The 19,720-nt window shown below is 46.8% G+C and overlaps 1 protein-coding gene across 4 annotated transcripts in view; it reads right to left on the bottom strand.

Moving 5' to 3' along the window:
• The window catches only part of THRAP3 (thyroid hormone receptor associated protein 3), a 32,172-nt gene extending 12,821 nt beyond the window's left edge, over positions 1–19,351 (bottom strand). For 2 of the 4 annotated variants that reach the window (XM_027443915.3, XM_027443916.3), the window contains exons 1-4: positions 19,204–19,351; positions 14,844–14,909; positions 9,444–9,529; positions 2,350–2,511 (exon numbers count right to left, since the gene is read on the bottom strand). In XM_027443915.3, the coding sequence (XP_027299716.2) occupies positions 2,350–2,486 (137 nt within the window). In that variant the 5' untranslated portion in view covers positions 2,487–2,511; positions 9,444–9,529; positions 14,844–14,909; positions 19,204–19,351. Of the gene's footprint in view, positions 1–2,349; positions 2,512–8,560; positions 8,709–9,443; positions 9,530–14,843; positions 14,910–15,308; positions 15,389–19,203 lie in introns of those variants that run through there. The other 2 variants (XM_072027399.1, XM_021276196.4) reach the window with 2 other exon arrangements.
• Positions 19,352–19,720: the final 369 nt, after the last annotated feature.

Below are 19,720 nucleotides of genomic sequence, written 5' to 3'. Positions count from 1 at the left end.
TTTTCCACCTCTCAAATACATTACAGGCATTGCTATCAAACAAATTAATGATACTTTTAACAAACTTCATCCTTTACCTCAAACGACAAGAAAGCCTATGCAACTTACCTGAGACTTCCTCATTCAAATAACGATAAGGAGGAAAAGCACAGAGACAGCAAGAACAATTTATAAGGAACTCTAGTCACAAGCACTGAGGACGCTCCCGTTTCCAGAAAACTGCGGGATTTGTTACCAATTACCAGCCAGGGACCTGTTGTATGCTGCTTCCAAAATCTATTCTATCATTTCAGAGAGGTTAACAGCAAGAAACTTTCACTCCAGAAGTTGCAGAGACTACATACAATTATTCCTTTTAGAAAAATACAGTTAAGTTCCGTGCAAAATAAATGCCACCAGTAATAATAATTTTCCCAACCTTGCTACCCCCTGTCACTAAGCAGCTACCACGCTGCTGCAGCTCTAAAGCACGCACCATTTTGCAATAGTTTAAAAATGAAAAAGTCATAAAGAAAGCAAAAAACAGTAGGCAGACTCCAACAGAGCAATGCAACTTGGAAAAAACAGTAAGCCTCCAGAAGAAAGAGTAAAATAACTTCCACGACGTATGCTCGGGTACACAGTAAGAGATTTCTGTGCCACGACACCCCATCAAACCTACCTCAGAGAATATCCTAATGCCATACAAGATGACTTGCCTGTACTAAGCCCCTCCATATCGATTCTTTTTCCAAAAAAAAAAGTTATTTACAAAGCAGAAGTGGCTTCAGCAGCAGCACAGAGGAAGCAATCATGTTTGTACAGGGTGCCTTTGTTTTCAACTGTCAAAGTTCCTTCACAGCAAGGCAGATAATCCCAAATGACAACGTATTTTCCAGCATTCCAGCTTCCTTCTGCAAAGAACTTGGTTCGACTGAAGTCTCCGCCTCTAACTTAGTTTTGTCATGTCCTCCTCTCTCCAACTGGATGTTTATTATGGCCTCTGTATTTTAAAAATCTCTAATTGTTAACAGTTGCATGTGTTTACAGCCTAATGATTTTCAGAAGAAGTGTTATTCATTTGAGATCGCTGAAAAAGCAGCTAAACATCATTACACCCCATCCAACTAGAACGTCTTTGCCAGATACAGCTAAGTGCTCAGCTAAAAGAAAAGGAAAAAAGCAGATATCCCGATAGCCAGGGAAGAAATGAGCCTTTAAGTGGCCAGATTAGAATCAATTCAGGGAGGTAAGAACAATTACTGTGCACATTAGCAATTTCTCAAAGTTAACTGCAGTGAAATTAACTTCTACTTTGTCCAACCAGAACTAGAATTTTGTTTTTACTGACTCCAGTACGTTGACAGGAGGGGCAGGGAAATAGCAACACAAAAATTGCCCCTATCTTTCACAGCAGCATCTGTTAATTGACATCATACTCGCCTGAATTCATTTTCAAGGGAGAAAGCAAGCAACATCTGCAAAGGCCCCTCAAGCCTGGGATCAATTACATTAAAAGCTTAAAAAAGTCCAAGATGTTTCACAAAACAAAGGAGCACGCTTTGCTACGAACCTTTCCAACTCTCCTTCCCTGCTCTATGGAACCCACACTCAAACTCTCGCACTCAGAGCAGTGAGGCACGTCTGATCAACTGCATTTCAAACCTGCTGAAATTATTCTGCGTACACAGGTTGTCAGTCATGATGAAATGCCAAGTTTGTTTTTTTTTTGTACTTTGCCCTGCTTTGGCAATTTCAAACATCATCTTTAACCACGACCACCTTTTAATACAGGAAACTAGATCTTCACAGAGACTGCGTGTGGTTAGACCACTGTGCTTTTCCTAATGCCACCACATTACATATAGCAGTAATTAAGAACTGCAGAAGAGCACGGAAAAACACCTTTTGGCATGGGCTTCTACTAATACCTTTTAGGAAGAGGGAAAGTACAGACATCTTCTCTTAGGGCCTGCTGTGAGGCAGCTGCACCAACTTCACTGCAGACTGTATCCCTGACAAATCCACCTTCTGATCTATCTGTACTGTACCTGCTAGCACTCTTATCAGGGAAAGGAGATCTAAAAAGAAAAGTAAAATTGCTGTTCACTAAGACTTGCTACAGGAACCAGATTAAGAGTTCAAGTGACTTGACAATGCTATGAACTAGTCCCAGTTTCTTGTCCTAGTCCACTGAAAATACTTCAAAACAGTACAGGTTGGCAGGAAACAACCTAAGGCACAGGATATTATCTGTCCTTAGAATCTAATCAAAGGCTTTATTTAGAAAAGAACTAAGTGACAAACCACCTGAACAGGACAGAGGAAAAAACACAGTCACACCCAGACTTCAGAGCTGCGCACACTTACCTAAGCCTGCGTTTTCTTGATCGTGAGACAGAACGAGAACGCGAGCGGGATTTGGAGAATGAACGCGAGCGGGATCTCGATCCGGATCTTGAACGAGAAGAACGGGATCCAGACTTGGATTTGTTGGTTTTAGACATCTTTGCAAGCACCCGTCAGTTACACCTAAAGGAAACAGCAAAACAATCTTTGAAAAATTAAGTCACATTGTAGGCCTGAAAGAACAGGTAGCATCTGGCAGGCTGAAGAAATAAAATAAAGCTTATCCGCTAACCTCTCTCATCCCCCCAGACTCCTCTGATTTTTGGAAGGAATCACAAACAAAAATAATAATCCAAGATAAATGAATAACATTTTTTGCACAGATCTGTCTAGCTATGACCACTCAGGTCAAATCCAAGACATGTCCTGTCTGTGCAGTTCATGCAGTTATGATCAGCACATCATCCAGTGGGGAGTTTTAGTGCAGCCCAAATAGTTTAGCTGTCCTTCCAAATATTCAGAGTCATTCAAATACTAAAGACAGAAGATAGTAAGTATGTTGTAGCATTAAGTGACTCAAAGTAGCCACCACCTAAGAATTTTCCATGTTATTTTCAGGAGTGTAACCAGGTAAAGGTTCAAGAGTCCCTTAAAAGGTGTTTTCAGGGCATACAGTCTGAGCAGATAATCCTTTCAGTTACACCACCTGATCTGTCAGCTTGTTAAGCAAAACTTTATATCGAGATGCAAGATTTTCTAAAGGATTTTTATCACCTCTTACCTCCAGGGGAAGAAAAATATTTGGGGATATTCAGGACAGAAGAACCCACAGGAGTTGTTAAACTCCTAAAAGGAGTCAGAGCATATGGTTTACATTTGAAGGTTGGGACAGATCTTGGTAGAATTAAAACTGCTGTGTTTCTTTCAACTGATCAGATTTTTTTGTCAGGGAGCTTCCGACAGGGACCTTCACAAACTTTCCTCTGTACGGTACGAACAACCACGTTTTGTGACCTCCTTTCCACGAAGGGCTGGGAGCAAACCTAACATACCAGAGTGACAGATCAGACGAGCTCGTGCCGTTTCTGTTCTGCACTTGCAGTGCTTTGAAACCGTAGGAATAGCTGACCTATTTAATTTCTGTATCCAGCCACAAACAAAATTCCTTACAATTCAAAAGTTGATCTTGCTGCGAAATATGCTCCAGCTTCAGATTCCCCCTTGGTTTCAGTTTAGTGCTGCAGCTGAAATGGAAAAGGCTTTGGCCCCTGGCTTGGAGGAGAGGAAGGGAACTGTGCTCCCTCCTCCTCAGGTTATGTTTCCAGGCTCTGTTTCCCTTCCTAGAAGCAGGAGCAGCAGCAGGTGGGAAGGGGAGCCATGCTACTGAGAGCTGCTGTCTGGATCCTCAGCTATTCCACACCAGTGGGCAGGGTCAAGATCTGAACTGTGCAATTCCACAGGCATCAGATGAAGCTGAGAAGAAAAACTGCTCACATTAACCGAGTTCCATTTACAAACGTTAAATAAATTGCTTGAGGTCCCATCGAATCCCTTCAGCCCCTTCCTGTGCTGATGAATCAGACCGAGGAACTGATCCAGCAGCAAAGCAAATTAAAATAAAAAAAGACATTAGTTCATTAAAAAAAAAAACAAAGCACAGACCGGAGGGAAGCAATGGATTGGCTTTCCAGGAAACATTTATATTTACCTGGCATACAGGAACATCCTTTCATAAACCTTTGCAGTTTAATCTCTTCCAAGAAATTACATTAATAAGAAGTCCCAAAGTTGGTAAAATATTGCATATGTAATTTGGACAAAACGGGGAAAATGCAATGATAGATTTCCAGATCTGCTTGTACATACACATATTCAACAGCAAAATTACAGTTACTGAAAAAAGCCACCTTTATCCTGACTTATCATTGAAAGGGGATCTGCAGACAGTTTCATTCATGCTTTGGAACTTTACATACAGAGCATGAAAAATGATACTTCAGGAGAAGAAAACTCTCCATAGCTTCCAGATTACAATTTAACAGATTTTTGGTTTGTCAGGGAACATCCCCGGTGCTAGCAAGCGATCCTTGTAATTCCGCAGCGCTTCTTAGAGTTGGACCCATCGTCGTATGTACTTGACCATGTTTGATTCATTTCTCTGCAGATCTGTCCGACTGCAATCTGAGTCAGGCGAGCAGTCAGAACCAACCCTCACATGAAGCAACCCCCACACGAGCTACGTGGAGGCTGCCAGTAACACTGCGAGGAAATCTGATCTGTTTTAATTGGTGCACTAAAAGGCAACTTGCTACTCTATTTTGTTCTTTGTTTCCCTCCAACAGATTTCTACAGAATCTGTTCCAGATCAGCCTCCACTACGTTATCCCAGCTCCAGGTAGAGGTTGTGCCTAGAAAAGATTTAAACATCTTTGTTTTTCCAGGTGCAGTGTAGTAAATCCAGAGGTGGAATTTTAGGTTCTTTTGATCAAGCAGAAACTGCAACTACGACTGTTTTCATAAAAATATATTACTGAATAAACTTCACACATGCTTAACTGAGAGCTGGCTTTTTATTAGTGCCTACTTACTGTTAGGATGTTATCAGCACTTCAGCTTTAATCGTGATACATCCTCCTCTCAAGGAACTTAAGGAAGCTCAAAATACATGTGAGATCCCCAGAAGATCATTCAGTGAAAGTCTAACCAGTGTTTTTAACATACACCCTCCCATAGCAATCAGGGTTCTCAGAACAGACTGAAATTAGCCGGCTTTACTGAACCCGAGCGGCATCTCTCCTGTCACCGGATCCCTGCTGGAGGCGCAGTCGTTGGACAGCTGCGATACAGGCTCTGAAAGCACAAAGGCAAGCTGCTGGTACCGTGCACGCTGCACAGCTACAGTCATGGCAAAGCAAGCCCAGTATCTGTTGGAAAGAAACAGCAGCTCCTACACACAGTTATGGAAAAGAAACCCGAGCTGTCATGGTTTCAGGTACACCACTGCAAAAATCACCCTCGGAGCCCAACAGTTCCCAGTTCAATCTACTACAGAATCCCGATTTAACAAATAAATAATATTCCTAGCTTTATCAGAAGAAGCTAGGAAGGCTGAATTTTAGCTGGCAAGCCTTATCACAAGGAAGTAGAACAGCTCTGCAATTCAATCACACTCCATGAATATTGCTGGATTTCACCAGCACACTGCCTGGCTCTCTGCTAAGCCAGCTGCAGCTGCCCTGTCCTCCCCTTCACCCTCCAGCCCTTCCCAGGCATGGCAGGCAGCAACTGCACTCCATCAATCTCACACCTCCGCCGAGCAGAGACGCCCGGCAGGCCAGGGCGCTGAAGTGCCAGCCATGGTTTGTGCGCCCACTCTTTCAGGATGCAGTTTGTGTGATTATTCCATCCTACAGTACCGCAGCGAAGGCAGAACAGAAAAACAAGTGAGGACTATTTCTGCTTCTGGTCCTGACAACAGATTTCTCTGCTTCTGGGTTCAGGCAGATGTAGGGTGTTTTATCAGCGTAAGACAGGAGGGACAGAGCACTGCGACTCACAGCAGCCCGCAGAACAACTGGCCTTGCTGACGTTTCTGACTTGAAGATGCTCAAGGTCAAGCTGGTTTGGACTTCAACTGAGCCTAAATGCTATTATTTAACTGGTATTTAGAAACTGTCAAGGAAGGATAAGAGGGTGATAATGCCAACAACGTGGTGAAAAGGTCTGGTGGGAAGGAGTCACTAACCATTCAGTCCTTTCAAAGGGATGATAGTTCCAGCAAGTGCTGTGTTAACCAAAGAGCTGCTGTCAGGAATTCCTTAAATTGCCCCTTTCAATACACTTTTGAGAAACCACGACCCCAAAGCAGTCCCTGTGAAAACCGTGACTGTCTGCGGCTTTGAGACCACTTCAGAATCTGCTCATTTAAGTAAGCAGGAGTCCTTAGCCTCTGCTGCCCTAGGAGGGAATAAAGTAACACTGTTCAAATCCATGAGGTCATTGAAAACTGAAGATCGATGGTAGCTGTGACAGTCCAGAGGTTATGCTGAGTTACTTTAATTATTTAAATGGCCAAAAAGCATCTCAAATCCTAAAGTGAATAGAGACAGGAGGAAAAACTGCCAGAAGCTGAGCATCTGTGAAGCAAACACTCTGCAATGCTCGCTCCCCACGTTCTGGAACAGGAGGAAGGCAGCACTGCTCTGGGAACGAGGAGAGGATTGCGAAGACTGAATCTGCATCAGCTGAGCACTGAATTGGTACCAACAATTTGCAGCAAAAGCAACTGATGAATTGCAACCAGAAAAAAAATTAAGAGGGGAATCTATTAGTAGAATTTTATCCCTTTTTTCACCTCCTTTTTTAAAATAGAGACATTCAGCTATGTAAACACGACCGATTGAGCCCTTCTCTCTGTATCCATTTTAAGGAAATTCCAGCGGACTGACTTGTTTTCACTTTCAGTTGCTCCACGCAGCCAAATTACATATATGGTTACCAAACACTCCGACGACTGCCAGGGCGCTTTGAGGAACAGCACAATGCCCAGCACGGGGGCAGCTGCTAGGAAACACGGCCATACTTCACCACGGGCTGGTACTTTCCAGAAGTGGGAAGCTTGTTTTTATTTCTAAGATCATGTTACATGTTCCCCTTCTCCCCTTTCACTGTACTAACAATGCCATCCCCATTCAACTAAAAGATTTTAACATCATTCCGCAGAAGAAAGTTTGCAGGAAAAAAAAAAAAAGAGTTAATGTTTCCTGTTCTATTAAGGGAGAAAAAAATGCACCAGGGGAAATCAACAAGCACTACCACTGCTACAGCAAAGTTCACTCCTATGCATGGTCATTTTTCAGGGAAAGAATGTATGAAAGGCCCATTTATAAATATTTCCTTTTAATTCACTAACTACATCTGTGGAAACAGCAACTTTTCCAAGGTCAGCTAGCCAAAAATCAATCCAAAGCCAATCAAAAACCTAGCACGCTGAACCAGAACATGGAAACAAAACAGAAGAAACAATGGTAATAGGAACAACTGAATCGTATGAAGATGATCTAAATCGCATCCCGAAATCATAAAACTGCTCCCAACTAAATCCTCTGGGGCTTTGATATAATAATGTCAGAGAAAAACTACATTGTAGAAGGAGATTACAAAACTATCCCATGAACCGTGTAATTTCAGGATGGCCTTCTATTAAATGACAATCCTGAGGTTCAAGAGCAAGGCACACTTCAACATAACACCGGCTGTAGGTTAACTTTATCAAGCCTGAATTCAATACAAGTTGAAATATTTTAACAGGCCAGTACCATTAGACTTCAGTTCTCACCACAGCTCTTCCTGGTTGTGCCTCTTCTGAGATAAATCATTTTCCAAGAAAAAGTACGTGGTTAGAGCTGACCTGACAGCAGAGCACAAGTGGCTGGCAGCCCACAATTACAGCTATGTGATATTGCACAAAGAGCTAAATACTGTCCAAAACCTTAACACACCATTTTTTTTTCTATTTTTTTTTTTAATAGTTCCCCTAAATACCAACAGTAAATACCAACATTTATAGTCATGCAATTACAGAGGTGCAGAAAGGGAGAACTGCTCCCTCCAACTTTGGGCTAGCTTGACAACAACCCTTTTTAGAATAGACATGATCTACTTTAAAACACAATTTTAAAGTTCAGCCTCTTTAACTAACAAGAGGTGTAAGTCCTCAGAAGGTCCCAAAATAGATCTTTAAAGTATCGCTTGCTTTAAGCTCTTTAAGAGTCTTTGCAGTTTACTTTGATCCGCAGCACTTACTAGCCAAACACTAGCGTGGTACATGTGGTACATGTGCCAAAAGCTCCCTTGCCTTACAAGCTATTTTTAATCTTTGCCAATTTTTAGAAGGATGATTAATTCCTAATGTGAGGTAATTACTACTAGAATAGAAACCAAGTTTCTGTGCTCAATTGGGAACCAAGAGGTTAAACAAACCAAGCATTGGAGTCACTTCATCTCCCCTATGTTAACACTGCAGTTATAAACATACTGCGGCACACATTTACTCCTTCTAAGAATTAATGATTTACTTACTGAAATAAAACATATTCAGCTCCTAAACAAAAAAGAATGTTCTGAAAGAATCTATTCTTGTAACACTTGCTAAGAATTACCCTGATGTTACACAGGCACCTGTAAATGAAGCAAAGCTGACCAGTGAAGGCAGCAGTGGCTGCTCACTTACCTTACACCTTTTAGGTTTTTCCACTGAGCATGATGCTGTGCACCCAAAGCCATGCACACAGCCTCATCCAGCTCACAGGGGGATGCAGCTTTGCAAAGCATCAGAAGATAAAGAGTGCCTGGTCCTGAGAGGGGACTACAGCAGAAGGTTTACACAGTGCTATGGAGACTCCTCATTAGCAACCTGCTCCAACAGTGCTCACATTTCCTCCCTGCTGCCAGCTCCTGAGTTGCCTTCCCATGGCACTGACTCCACCTCTACCTTTAAAGGGACACAATCGCTCCTGCTGACACACAGAGGGCTTCCAGATGGAGAATCAGCAGCCTGGAACCCTCTGACAACATTTCTTAAAGTTTGGAGGCTATTTCAAGAATTCAAGTTTGCCTTCTCCATTTCTAAATCCTTGCTGCAACCCATCACAACGCTCAAAGAGAAAAATTAGGATAGAGAATGCTCCTACTAAGCCACTTCAATGGACTTTGCCCAAAGACGAGCTTTTGTCATGAAACGGTGTCAGAGAAGTTAATGTTTTACCAGTTTTACGTCTTCTGACAGAATTCAAAATGAGCGCTCAACTCTGCTGCAAGCAGTGGAAAAAATGCACTGTCAAGTCTACTGCTGCTAGCCACTTCCACGGCCTCCCTAGGCTTCAGATTATTCAGGACAGTTAAGTAGAAATTTTATGCTGCTTTTCAAGTGGCTGCTGACTGAAATCAGTGCAACACTTCAGAAAAAAAAAAAAAAAGAATTAAACCAATAAAGTTTAACATGCTGCATACCCAGAATAAAGGGGATATCGGGAGGTATATGCCAGGCACCAGAACAGGCAGTTTTACCACCTTGGAAGATTTTACTTTCTTTTTTTCTTTTTTTTCATGCCTACCTGCTCAAGCAGATTCACGCCTTGTACCCTTCAACAGTCAGTTTTCACTGTCTCAGCTTTGTAAGTTATGAAATCAGGAAACACACCTGAAAAGAGAAGAAAACGCATTGAAGTACTTTTTATTCACATTCTTTTACTTACTGCTGTCAGGGATCAAAAGCAGTCTAGCTTCCTTAAGCTGTCACTCAAGATTGCACCCAGAACGGTCACCATTACCTTGAAAATTTTAACAGCAGATGTAGTTGCAGAAGTTCATTGCCCATTTCACCATGAATTCTTTCATGGACTGTTTTGAAGAACATTGTTTCTGGACTCAAGCTTTCCAAATCCTACGTCTACCTCCTCCTCCTTTCTTCTGCCTGCCCCACTCCTCGCCCCATCTCCTCTTACATACATGCCACCAGTTTTCATTCCATCTGCACAGTAGTACTGGAGCAGCTCCTCTCAGCTCATTTGGACGGTCTTACTGGAGTCAGGACTCGGTGTTTTCCCATGTCATTAAAGAGAACCCACAAGCCAAGAGAAATAATTGCTCTCCTGACAAATTCATCCACCAGCATCGCACTGTCTTCAAAGGGTGCCACTAGTCCCTGTGAGCTGTCAGAGCTCTGACAGGTCAACAATTATATTTCAGTATTCCTCCACGCGCTGCTAGGGGGGTGTAAATTTTTTAAGGAGAAAACAACAGTAAACAGACCCTCATAAATGACTCCGTGCTATTAAACCCCTGAGCTGCCAGCAGGAATGTCATTTACTCTGTGTTCAGCCACGAAATAAACCTGTTCAAAGATACACACCGTTCTGTTTATTTCCCCAAACAACAAAAGGTTTCAAAGGCTACTTGAAGATTACTCTTGCTCTGAAACAGCAACCAAGTCCTACTCCCACCCAAGAGGAAGGTTGTATTCCCAGGTTTAGTGTCTTCTACACCACATTTACCAACTTTTGGGGAAAAAAAATGAAAACACGTCACTGACTTTTTAATGCTGTTGTGTCTGTCTTTATGGGTAAAGAGCAAAGGCTTGCTTTTCGTGGAAAGGTCTCTAACATTGGGCCTTTCGCAGTGGACATTGGAAAAATTGGCAATAACCATTCTTTCTTGCTCTGTGATAAAAGCACTTCGTGTTTTGTGTTTTCTTGCTTATTCCCCAAACAACATTACCACAAACTCCTGTTAAGATATGCTGTGTATTATTTGTCATCCAGCTGAAGATTGGGCTGAATTACCTTCTGCAGAACAATATGTTTTCATCTTAGAGCACTGCTACAATAAAAAAGAGAACCAAGACAACACACAACAACTAAGAGCTAACCCTTCTTCCAGATATGGAAAGAAAGGTAGGAAACGTGCTCAACGCTCGCTGCTCAAGCAGAAACCATAGGCCAGGAGTTTCATATTCCAGAACACTGTAAAGAACATTTCCATGTGCCAAGACGTGGGTCAAACGAAGAACATTTCTTGTTTTCACAATGCCTTTTTCCAGGAATTTGTTTCCTATTTCCAACTGGCCTATGCTACTTTAATTACTGTCTTTTTCCATCCTCTGCTCCTTCTTTGAAGTATTTCAAGCAGCACTCGTTATTATTTCAGACCTCTCGCAGATGTTAAAACTGCAGAAGCACCAGAGCCCTGCACAGAGCGGTCATTTAGCAGGGTTACAGCTGAAATCTCTCCATCCCCAGCATGCCGTTAGGGACTGCTAACACCAACTTTACCCCAACGTGCCAGCGAACAGGAAAACACAGCAGGTACCTCCCTGGAAGAAGCACTTCGGGTGTTACAGACAAAGTATACACACTTGGAAGATGTGGTAACAAGTGATGGTTTATGTACATACCTTAGAAAGGAGCACATCACTGAAGAACTTGTTACAGTAGTTTCGGTTCATTACACAGTATTTACAAAACATTAAGTTGCAAATATTGAATATTTTGTAAAAGCTTTTTTCCTACAGAACTGCGGGAGGAAAACAAATCTACTTGCTCCCTTCTGGCAAACATTTAATGAAAAAAAATAGTTTATTTTGCTGTAAGACCCAACACAAACGAGACTACCTCATTAGCGGAAACATTCCTGCCTAGGCATCTTGTCATCCCCTAGCACAAATGTTCAGTTTGGGAAGAAACAGCTGAGCTGCTACTTGATTTGCTCATAATAGCCTCCATTATCAGTGAATAATTAAAAAAAAATCTTTCAGCCAAGTCTACAATTCATAATCCTGAGCTCCAAGACACAAACGAGATTAGTTAATTCAACACAAAACAACAACAAAATCCTACAAAACATCTCACACAGTCTACTTTGTCGATAGAAAACAGCAATCCTCCAGAAATACCCTTATAAAAACACTCACAGAACCACCTAGGAAGTTAGTTTCATTTTCTACAAAAAAAACAAGCTTTTTACCATTTGGATCAGACATTTGAAAGGCGTTCCTCTATTTAAACTGCAGTAGCCTTTGTACCAGCCAAAAAGCTCCCTCTCTGCAAGTTTAAAATCCCAGAAGGTAAAAAAAAATATGGATTGCTCACGGACCCTATTTCCCAATCTGCACTCTGCAAAGATAGCAGGACTGGAAAATGCTGAAATGAACAGAAAAATCAGCCCAGTGTTCTTTCTGAAGTGAAAACAATAAATTGGCTATTTATAAGCTTAAACAATAGCAATTACTGAAATCCATGCCTAGCAGAGGCAGAAAATCTGACTGAGCAATTAAAAAGTAGTCTTATACACGATCTTGTAATTTACAGCCCTGAAAATACACCAAAGTGGTGATTTTTGATCTACCCCACAGGGAAGCTGAAGAGATAAGCTGCAGCTGTGGACGTCAGGAGAGCTGGCCAAGAAGAAGGCTGTAAGGACTACCAAATGTTAGTTAACAGACAGTGACACGAGTTAGGAAGCTGAAAGAAGCGTTGAATACAACTCAAAAACCGTCAGCATCTCTTCAAACGCGTTTCAGCACGGTCTCATTTCAATTTAATACCTGGCTGCAGAATGCGAGCTGCGCTGCCCGATACCAAACCGCTCTCTGAATGATACCAACGAGAACAAATTGGTTCAATAAGCAAACACGAGCTGCTGGGCTGATGTAAAAACCACACAGATCCGTAATAAATCTGGTGCTTAGCGCTTCCCCTTGCACTCAGACTCCCTACTCCCAGTAAAAGCACCCGAACGCCCGTGTCAAATCAGAGCAATGTCATTTTTTAGACGTGTATCTGGCAAAGAATGAGTTTTTATTTTCTTCTGCAAGTGCTCCAAAGGGTTATTTTTCATCCCATGCATTAATTCACTGCAGTCCCTGCAGCATTTGGTTCTTGCACCTGTCGAGGCTGCTCACAGCTGAGGGGCAGCTCGCACAGCGGCACGCGGCCACAACACCCCAACCCCCTAAAAAATTAACAAAAAGACAGGCAGCACCTCGAATTCCTGCGTATCTCCCAGCCCAAGCAGATGAAAGTTTTCCTGGACTAAGGAAAGCCACTCCAGCAGCAGCAGCACTGGGTTTGCAGCTCCCTTGGGACAGGATTTATCTGGCGCTCCCTTCTAACAGGCTGAACCAACCATTAACCACGGTCACCCCCCTCCGTGGAAATTAGTGTTAATACCCGATGGCGGCCGTGTTTTATTGCTGAACCACAACCACACTGCTCTTAATGATGAAATCCGAGCTAAAAATCGCAGCCCTAATCTCAGGGCAAGAAACCAGATCTGGAAGTTTTATCAAAGAGCAAATAAAACACAACCACAGCAGCTTTGGCTATCAAAGTACCTACAGGAGGTCAAAAGATGAAAATAATATTCCGAAATGAGTCATGTTTGACAAATCTCAATATAGTGAAAGGAGAACGAGCCACCTGCATGGCTCCCACTGCCACCCCAGAAAATTAAAACGCCATTTCTAATCACACATTTCAAGTTTCATTAAGGTAACGAGCAGAAGAGCGATTCCTCTTCCTACAGCAAGTATCCAGTGAACGTTTTCAGGACGAGTGTCAGAAGCCAAACTAAAGCCTGCAAGCACACCTACCAAGCTCCCCAGCAAAAATTTTCCTGGACAACGCAGCTAAAATGAAAAACAAAACAACTCAAAACAGTGTGTTCCACTTCACTACATGCCAAACACGCTTCGGGGGAAAAAAGTTCCGATTATTCTGCCATGGCAAGAGAAGCCTCAGTTTGTCAATAGCTGTTCCAATTTCTCTCCGCTCTATCTGCTTTCACAATTAAGATTTTCCTTAAAGTATGCTTGGGCTTGCAGAGAATTAAACTAATATTTTAAAAAGTTTGGCATTAAGTTTCAGCACTGCTTTCAGATAATTAAAAGCAGGTTCTATAGAATGGCTGGAAGATTATTTACAGGTTCTTCCAAAAAGGGCAGATTCTGCAGATCGCCGTGCTGAACAATCCCTTTCCAAAGAATTTGACCAGCTGTAAACTGATTGGTGACTAATTCTGACACCAGTTACTTGGCTAAAAACTGTTTTAGGCATCCTCAAGCTTAAAGTCTTCTGTTTTTATTCAGACTGTTTAGTGACATGGAGCTCAATGCAAACATATCCAAGAAGCTGATTAGAAATCAGCATGGATGTTTTTGTAACAGAAGTCAGGCAGCTGGATTTCCTGTTAAACACAGGAAAAAAAAAAACTTCTATAATAAAAAGGGAAAAACCTTTCGACAGCTTTCTTCTTCCAGACCTACACAATGCAGCAACAGAGGAGCAGACAAGCAGAAAATTCAGATCTCACTCAAAACTACCTGCTGCCTCGCAGTGCAGCCCCACTACTCTGAGCAGTAGCTGGATGGGAACTGAACCCTTGTCGAAACTGCTTGGGGCCTACAAATCCTTGTGAGTGCAGTTTTAGAGCCCCCAAGAGCAAGAGAAGCAAGAACTGCTCCAACTTATTTTACATATGTGAACGATTCACAAATGAGTTAACCAAAAGAATTCGGAGTGATGGAAGTTATTGTGCTACTCCCCGTGCAGCAACGGAGCAATAAACTGTGACCTCCAGTGAAGTTCTCAGCTCGCTCTGGTCCCTGCAGTCTGGAACCCAGCACGCCACAAACGCTGATACTTCCTTCGTCGCAGTGCCCACAGTGCTCTTTAACCAGCTTGGAAGTTATGCTCCCAAAGAAACAGTAAGTGCTGGTACAAACAATTGAATTTGGGGTATCTTCTGAAATCCACAGCCCCCAAACTGGGGCTGTCCTGAGGGATTAACACTCTCCACACATTTAACCTCTGGCAATTTTCAGTTACAAGCTGCAAAAAGCAAACCCAGTCAGGTATTTATTACCAAGCCACCACTGGGCGTTAACTACCTTACCCTGAATCTTGTCACCTTAAGGAAAAAAACAAGGAAAGGGCTGCCCATGACTTGGCGTTACGCACCTTGTACAGGTCTCCCATCAAGGATGTTCCTGAACGTTGCTTTAGGAGAAGCAGTTGAGCTCTCACCTAGGGAGAAAAGGAAAAAAAATTAAACCAATTGAGATCTGACAAGCACAGCACTGGGTTCTGCTTTTACCCACCCATCCCGACGCTGTTTCCCGGTAGAAGAGGCCACCTAAAGGTGCCCAGCGCAAGCAGACGGTGGCTACACAGACCTAAACTCAGGGAACTGATCTCATCCATAGCCCTGAAGGAGCAATTAACTGCAATACCTCACACAGGGCCCAAAATAATCAGGTGCCAACCCCCGATGATATCACACACACAGTCCTCTGTTAAGGCACAGCTCAGCACCGGTAACACTGAACCTATTCAGACCAGGATTTCAGCTCGATGCCCCCACCCTGCCCCCCAAGCCATCCTTGTTCATACTCTCAGAGCAGAGAAACTGCTGGGGTTACTTGCCCGCCTTTCATTTCTTCCTTGCACTCAACCAAAGGGAAAAACGAAATGCCAGCAGCGCTGGGGAGGACCTGTGACACCAGCGACAGCAGCCGCACCTCACAGCCAGAGTCTCTCCTTTCTCCCCCTGCCCTGCAGCCACCCCACAGCGCATCAGGACGGGCTAAAAATGGCCGGGTGACGGAGGTGGGGATGAAATGCTGAGCGGCAACACTTGCTCCGTGTCAGAGCAGAAGCTGCGAGCTGGGCTCTGCAGAGAGGCTTCGTCCTCGCACGAATAAAGCAGGGGAGAAAGGTACCAAGCATTCTCCTGGGATTTAGGACAGGAGGGCACTGGCAGAAAGCTGGTCCCGGGGAGGGAACTGCACCCCCAGGGCCCCGTGCCCCAGACTGGATGTTGTCTGCATGCTGTTATTTTTTTTATTTTTGTGTCATTATTTTAGCTTCCGGTTACCACGGAGGGGGAGAGCACAAACCCAGCGCCCTGCTGGCACAAAACGCAGTCCCATGCCTGGCCTATTCATAGCTCTGACACCATGGCACTAAATTAAGCAGAACTCCTCACTTTCTCGGACCTGGTGACGGCCACTGTCAGCCAGCCCCTGCTGCTGCTCCCTCTCACTGAGGAGGGAGGGGGATTTCCCTCGGGGCAGGAGGGGCTCCTGAGTCCCAAACCCAGGCTGACACCCACAAAGCGGCACCCTCACTATCCCTCTTCCCGTTTCGGGGTGACTCCAGCACCAAGAGGAAGGAGGGGATGAGCCCTCATGCTGAACCCATTCCCTTCACTTTTCAAGCCCCGCTCCCCAGCTGGCTGAGCCTTTTTGCCGACCTACCAAGCCCAGAGCTGAACGGGGCCAGCTGGAAGCACGCAGAGGAGGGGCTGAACACCACCTAAAGTCCTAAACCAGCACAACCCCAGCGCCTACCACCCCCTGCTGACCGAGCCTTGCAGCAGCTCCCCCAGGAGCCACCAGCTCTGCTCCTCGTGCTCTTGCTCTGCCCTCAGCTGCGTGGATAAATAAATGGAGGGCACCAACTTCACACCACACAGCTCTCCGTGTTGGGATAATTCGGAGGAAACCACGACCCCCAAAACCGATGGGATTATTGTCCTGGCAGAAATAAACCTGCTGCCCTGCGTGGAGGAGCACCCATTTTATTGCCTGTTTCAAGCACGTCATGCTTTGGCTTCCCGATAGCACCAAGCACACCTGGAGGAGCTGGCCAGCAGCATGCCAGCCTCTAACATCACCAGCGAGCTCAGCGCAGGCCTGGCTGGAGCTGAATGACTAATTATTTGCTTAAGCAGGGCTTACAAAGCTTCCTGGCCTAACTAAGCTGCAGAAACCAGCAGACGGCTAAATTACATTATTGTGACCTGAGAGCAGAGCACATTTCTCGTACAGATGCTGTGCTCCGAGCAGAATTGGAAGAGTTCATGGCAGGGGGCACGGCTGCGCCAACATCTCGGCCCTCAGCTTGTGAGCAGGGCTTGCTGGAGGACTGAGGAGAGCAGCAGGTTCGTTTTGTGCCCAGACAGATCTGCAAAGAGGGAATTAGGGATGAAGGGAGCAGGAAGGAGACATTACGGTGCAATGAACGGGCACAACTTGTGCAAAGAGTGGTGGCAGGGCCAGAGGCTGCAGCTCCACGCGTCCCGCATGGATGGATCCACTCCAGGGAGCTCACAGCAAGCAAGATACCAGGAGGAAAACATCACAGATGCCTCCTTGTCACAGCCAGGGTGTTTCTTTACCGTAAGCTGGCAGATAAGCATCGAAACATTGCCCTGTTTTTATTCCTGGATGGAAAAGGGTGCCAGCTCCTACGCCCTTGTGTTCCCCCGGGGTGAGGCTTCTCCCTTCTCCCCCCAAGCAGCAGCCCCAGGCAAAGGAGAGCGGCGCTGCGTTTTGAGAAGATGTCTCAGGACAGCAAGGAACCGCCACGGGAAACTTCCTAAGGACGTCTGGGGTCACTCCCCAAATCCGCTTGTCACACACGACCCTCCCTGTCCCTACTTTAGGAGCAGCCAATTCACAGCAGGGAGGACGCGAAACAAAACCGGGAAGCAGAATCCAAAGGAAATTTAGACAAGCACAAAGCCCTCGGCTCTGCAAGGGATCCCACGTCACGGGAGCGTGCATTTTAGACAGCTTTCCACAATAACTGCCCGATTTTATCCTCTTAGCTGCTGTCAGGTTGTGTAACTGGTAATGCAGTTCACAGTCAGCCATTTCCCTGCTGGGCTGAGCACCTGCAGAGGTTCAGGGCAGGCAGACCCTAAAAAGAACGCAGGGCACGTCTAGGTAACCACCCTCCTGTCTCCACAACACGCTCTCGTAAAGGCAATTCGGGAGGCCAAGCTTCAAAAGGCAGCTGCTGAGGAACGTTTAAGCGAGGAGGCTCAGGTTATGCAACACAACCCCACAGATCCCCGTGGCCGCAGCACTTGGCGGGGCTGCCCACACAAAAGGCACAAAACTTCCCCTCGACCTTCCCGTGAGCAATTACGTTAATTACCTGCCTGCTACTGGAGAGAAAAAATACTGTGAGTCCTCTGCGGGAAAGAACTGGATGATTTGGGTGTGTGATCTTAGGAAAGAGCATCCCGAAAACGTCCAGCAGGTAAGGAAGGGCCCCCTCCTTCTCCCACCCACCCAGTTACAGCCCCACGCCACCTTCCCAACAGTTACACTTGTCCAACACACATTTTTTCACGGCTTCCTTCCCCTAGGACACACTCAGAGCCCACGAGGGGCATTCCTGCTCTCTAATCTGCAAGGAGGAAGCGCCGTGGGACACGTAACAGCACACACCCCATATGGCCTCATGCGCAGGGCCAGTGAACAGAACTTATCCCCCAGCTTGCATGGCCACCACAGCGAGCGTGGCCTGTTCTGAACTTATCGCGTCACCTTCTGACGTGTCAGTGCACTCAGAAAGCCGTGCAGGAGGCAATTAGGGGAACAATTAGCTTGTAGAGACTTCAGAACGTGTTTAGAAAAGCCTCGGGCACTTTAACCTCGCCCAAACAGCACCAGCTAGGGAAACGAGGTGTCACAGCATCCCGGAATCATCAGGGTTGGAAAAACCCTCCGAGATCATCTGATCAGATCACTCCCCTACCCCCCCCACCAACCCCTGCCCCTGTCCCCCAGCACCACGTCCAACCTCTCCCTCAACACCCCCAGGGACGGGGACTCCACCACCTCCCTGGGCAACCCGTCCCAACGCCTGAGCGCTCTTGCTGAGGAGAAATGTCTCCTCATTGCCAGCCTGAACCTCCCCTGGCACAACTCGAGGCCGTTCCCTCTGCTCCTGGCACAGTTCCCTGTGAGCAGAGGCCGACCCCAGCTCCCCACCCCTTCCTCCCAGGCAGTCACAGAGAGCAGCGAGGCCTCCCCCGAGCCTCCCCCGGAGGTGCCGCAGGGCTGGGGGCTCAGAGCACGGCCCCGCTCCGTGCCACACCACCGGGGACGGGGCTATCGGAGGGGGGGGGGGAGGTCCCCGTGAGCCGAGGGGGGGATCCCAAAACCTCCAAGGCCGGGCCGGGAGGTGGGGGGGGGGGGGGGGGGCGGCGGGGCCCTGCCCAGCCACGAGGCCGCGGCGAGGCCGATGCTGGGAGCTCGGAGCGGGGCCCGGGGCTGGGATGGGGGAACCGGGAGGGGGCGAAGAGGAGGGGAGGGAACCGGGAACGGGGGGGAGGGGGAAGGGAGGGGGGGGGCACCGTGAGGAGCCCGCGGTGAGGCCCGGGATGAGGCGCGGGGGGGGCAAGGCCTGGCCGGGAGCGGCTCGGGCTGGGGTTGAGGGAACGGGGCTGGGGGCGCGGGGCAGGGCCCGGCGGAGGGACAGGGACGAGACGGGGCCGAACCGGGCCGGGCCGGGCCGCACTCACCGGCCCCGCTCCGCCCGCGGCCTCCTCAGCAGCAGCAGCGGCGGCGGCAGCAGGCAGGCGCCTCCACCTCCCCTCACGCACTTCCGCTTCGCGCCCTCCCTCCCGCGGGGGCTGCCGGGAGTCGTAGTCCACCCCCCCGCTTCTCCCTTCCGCCGGCAGCGCCGCGCGGACTACAACTCCCAGCATCCCCCCCGCTCAGCGCGGCTCAGGCCGCGGCTTCCGCCTCCCTCTCCCTCGCCCGCTCCCTGGCGCCAGGGAGGGCCGCAAAATGGCGGCGGGGCCCTGGCGGGCGGGGCCCGGCCCCTCAGCGCCCCGTCAGGGGCTGAACCCCGCCATTTGCCTCCTAAACCCCTCATCCCCGGGGACGCAGCGAGGCGAGGCGCGGGCGCTTGTCCGTGTTTTATTGTTGGAGGTTGTCCAAATGCACGACACTGACACGAGGGCGCGGGCAGCCCCCCCCCCCCCTCAGCAGCCCCCACACGCCCACCCCCCCCGGCCGAGCTCTATTTACATTATT

The sequence above is a fragment of the Anas platyrhynchos genome, chromosome 24, assembly GCF_047663525.1.
Source record: "Anas platyrhynchos isolate ZD024472 breed Pekin duck chromosome 24, IASCAAS_PekinDuck_T2T, whole genome shotgun sequence".
Classification (NCBI taxonomy): Eukaryota; Metazoa; Chordata; class Aves; order Anseriformes; family Anatidae; genus Anas; species Anas platyrhynchos.
This window is presented reverse-complemented; position numbering and strand designations above follow the sequence as displayed.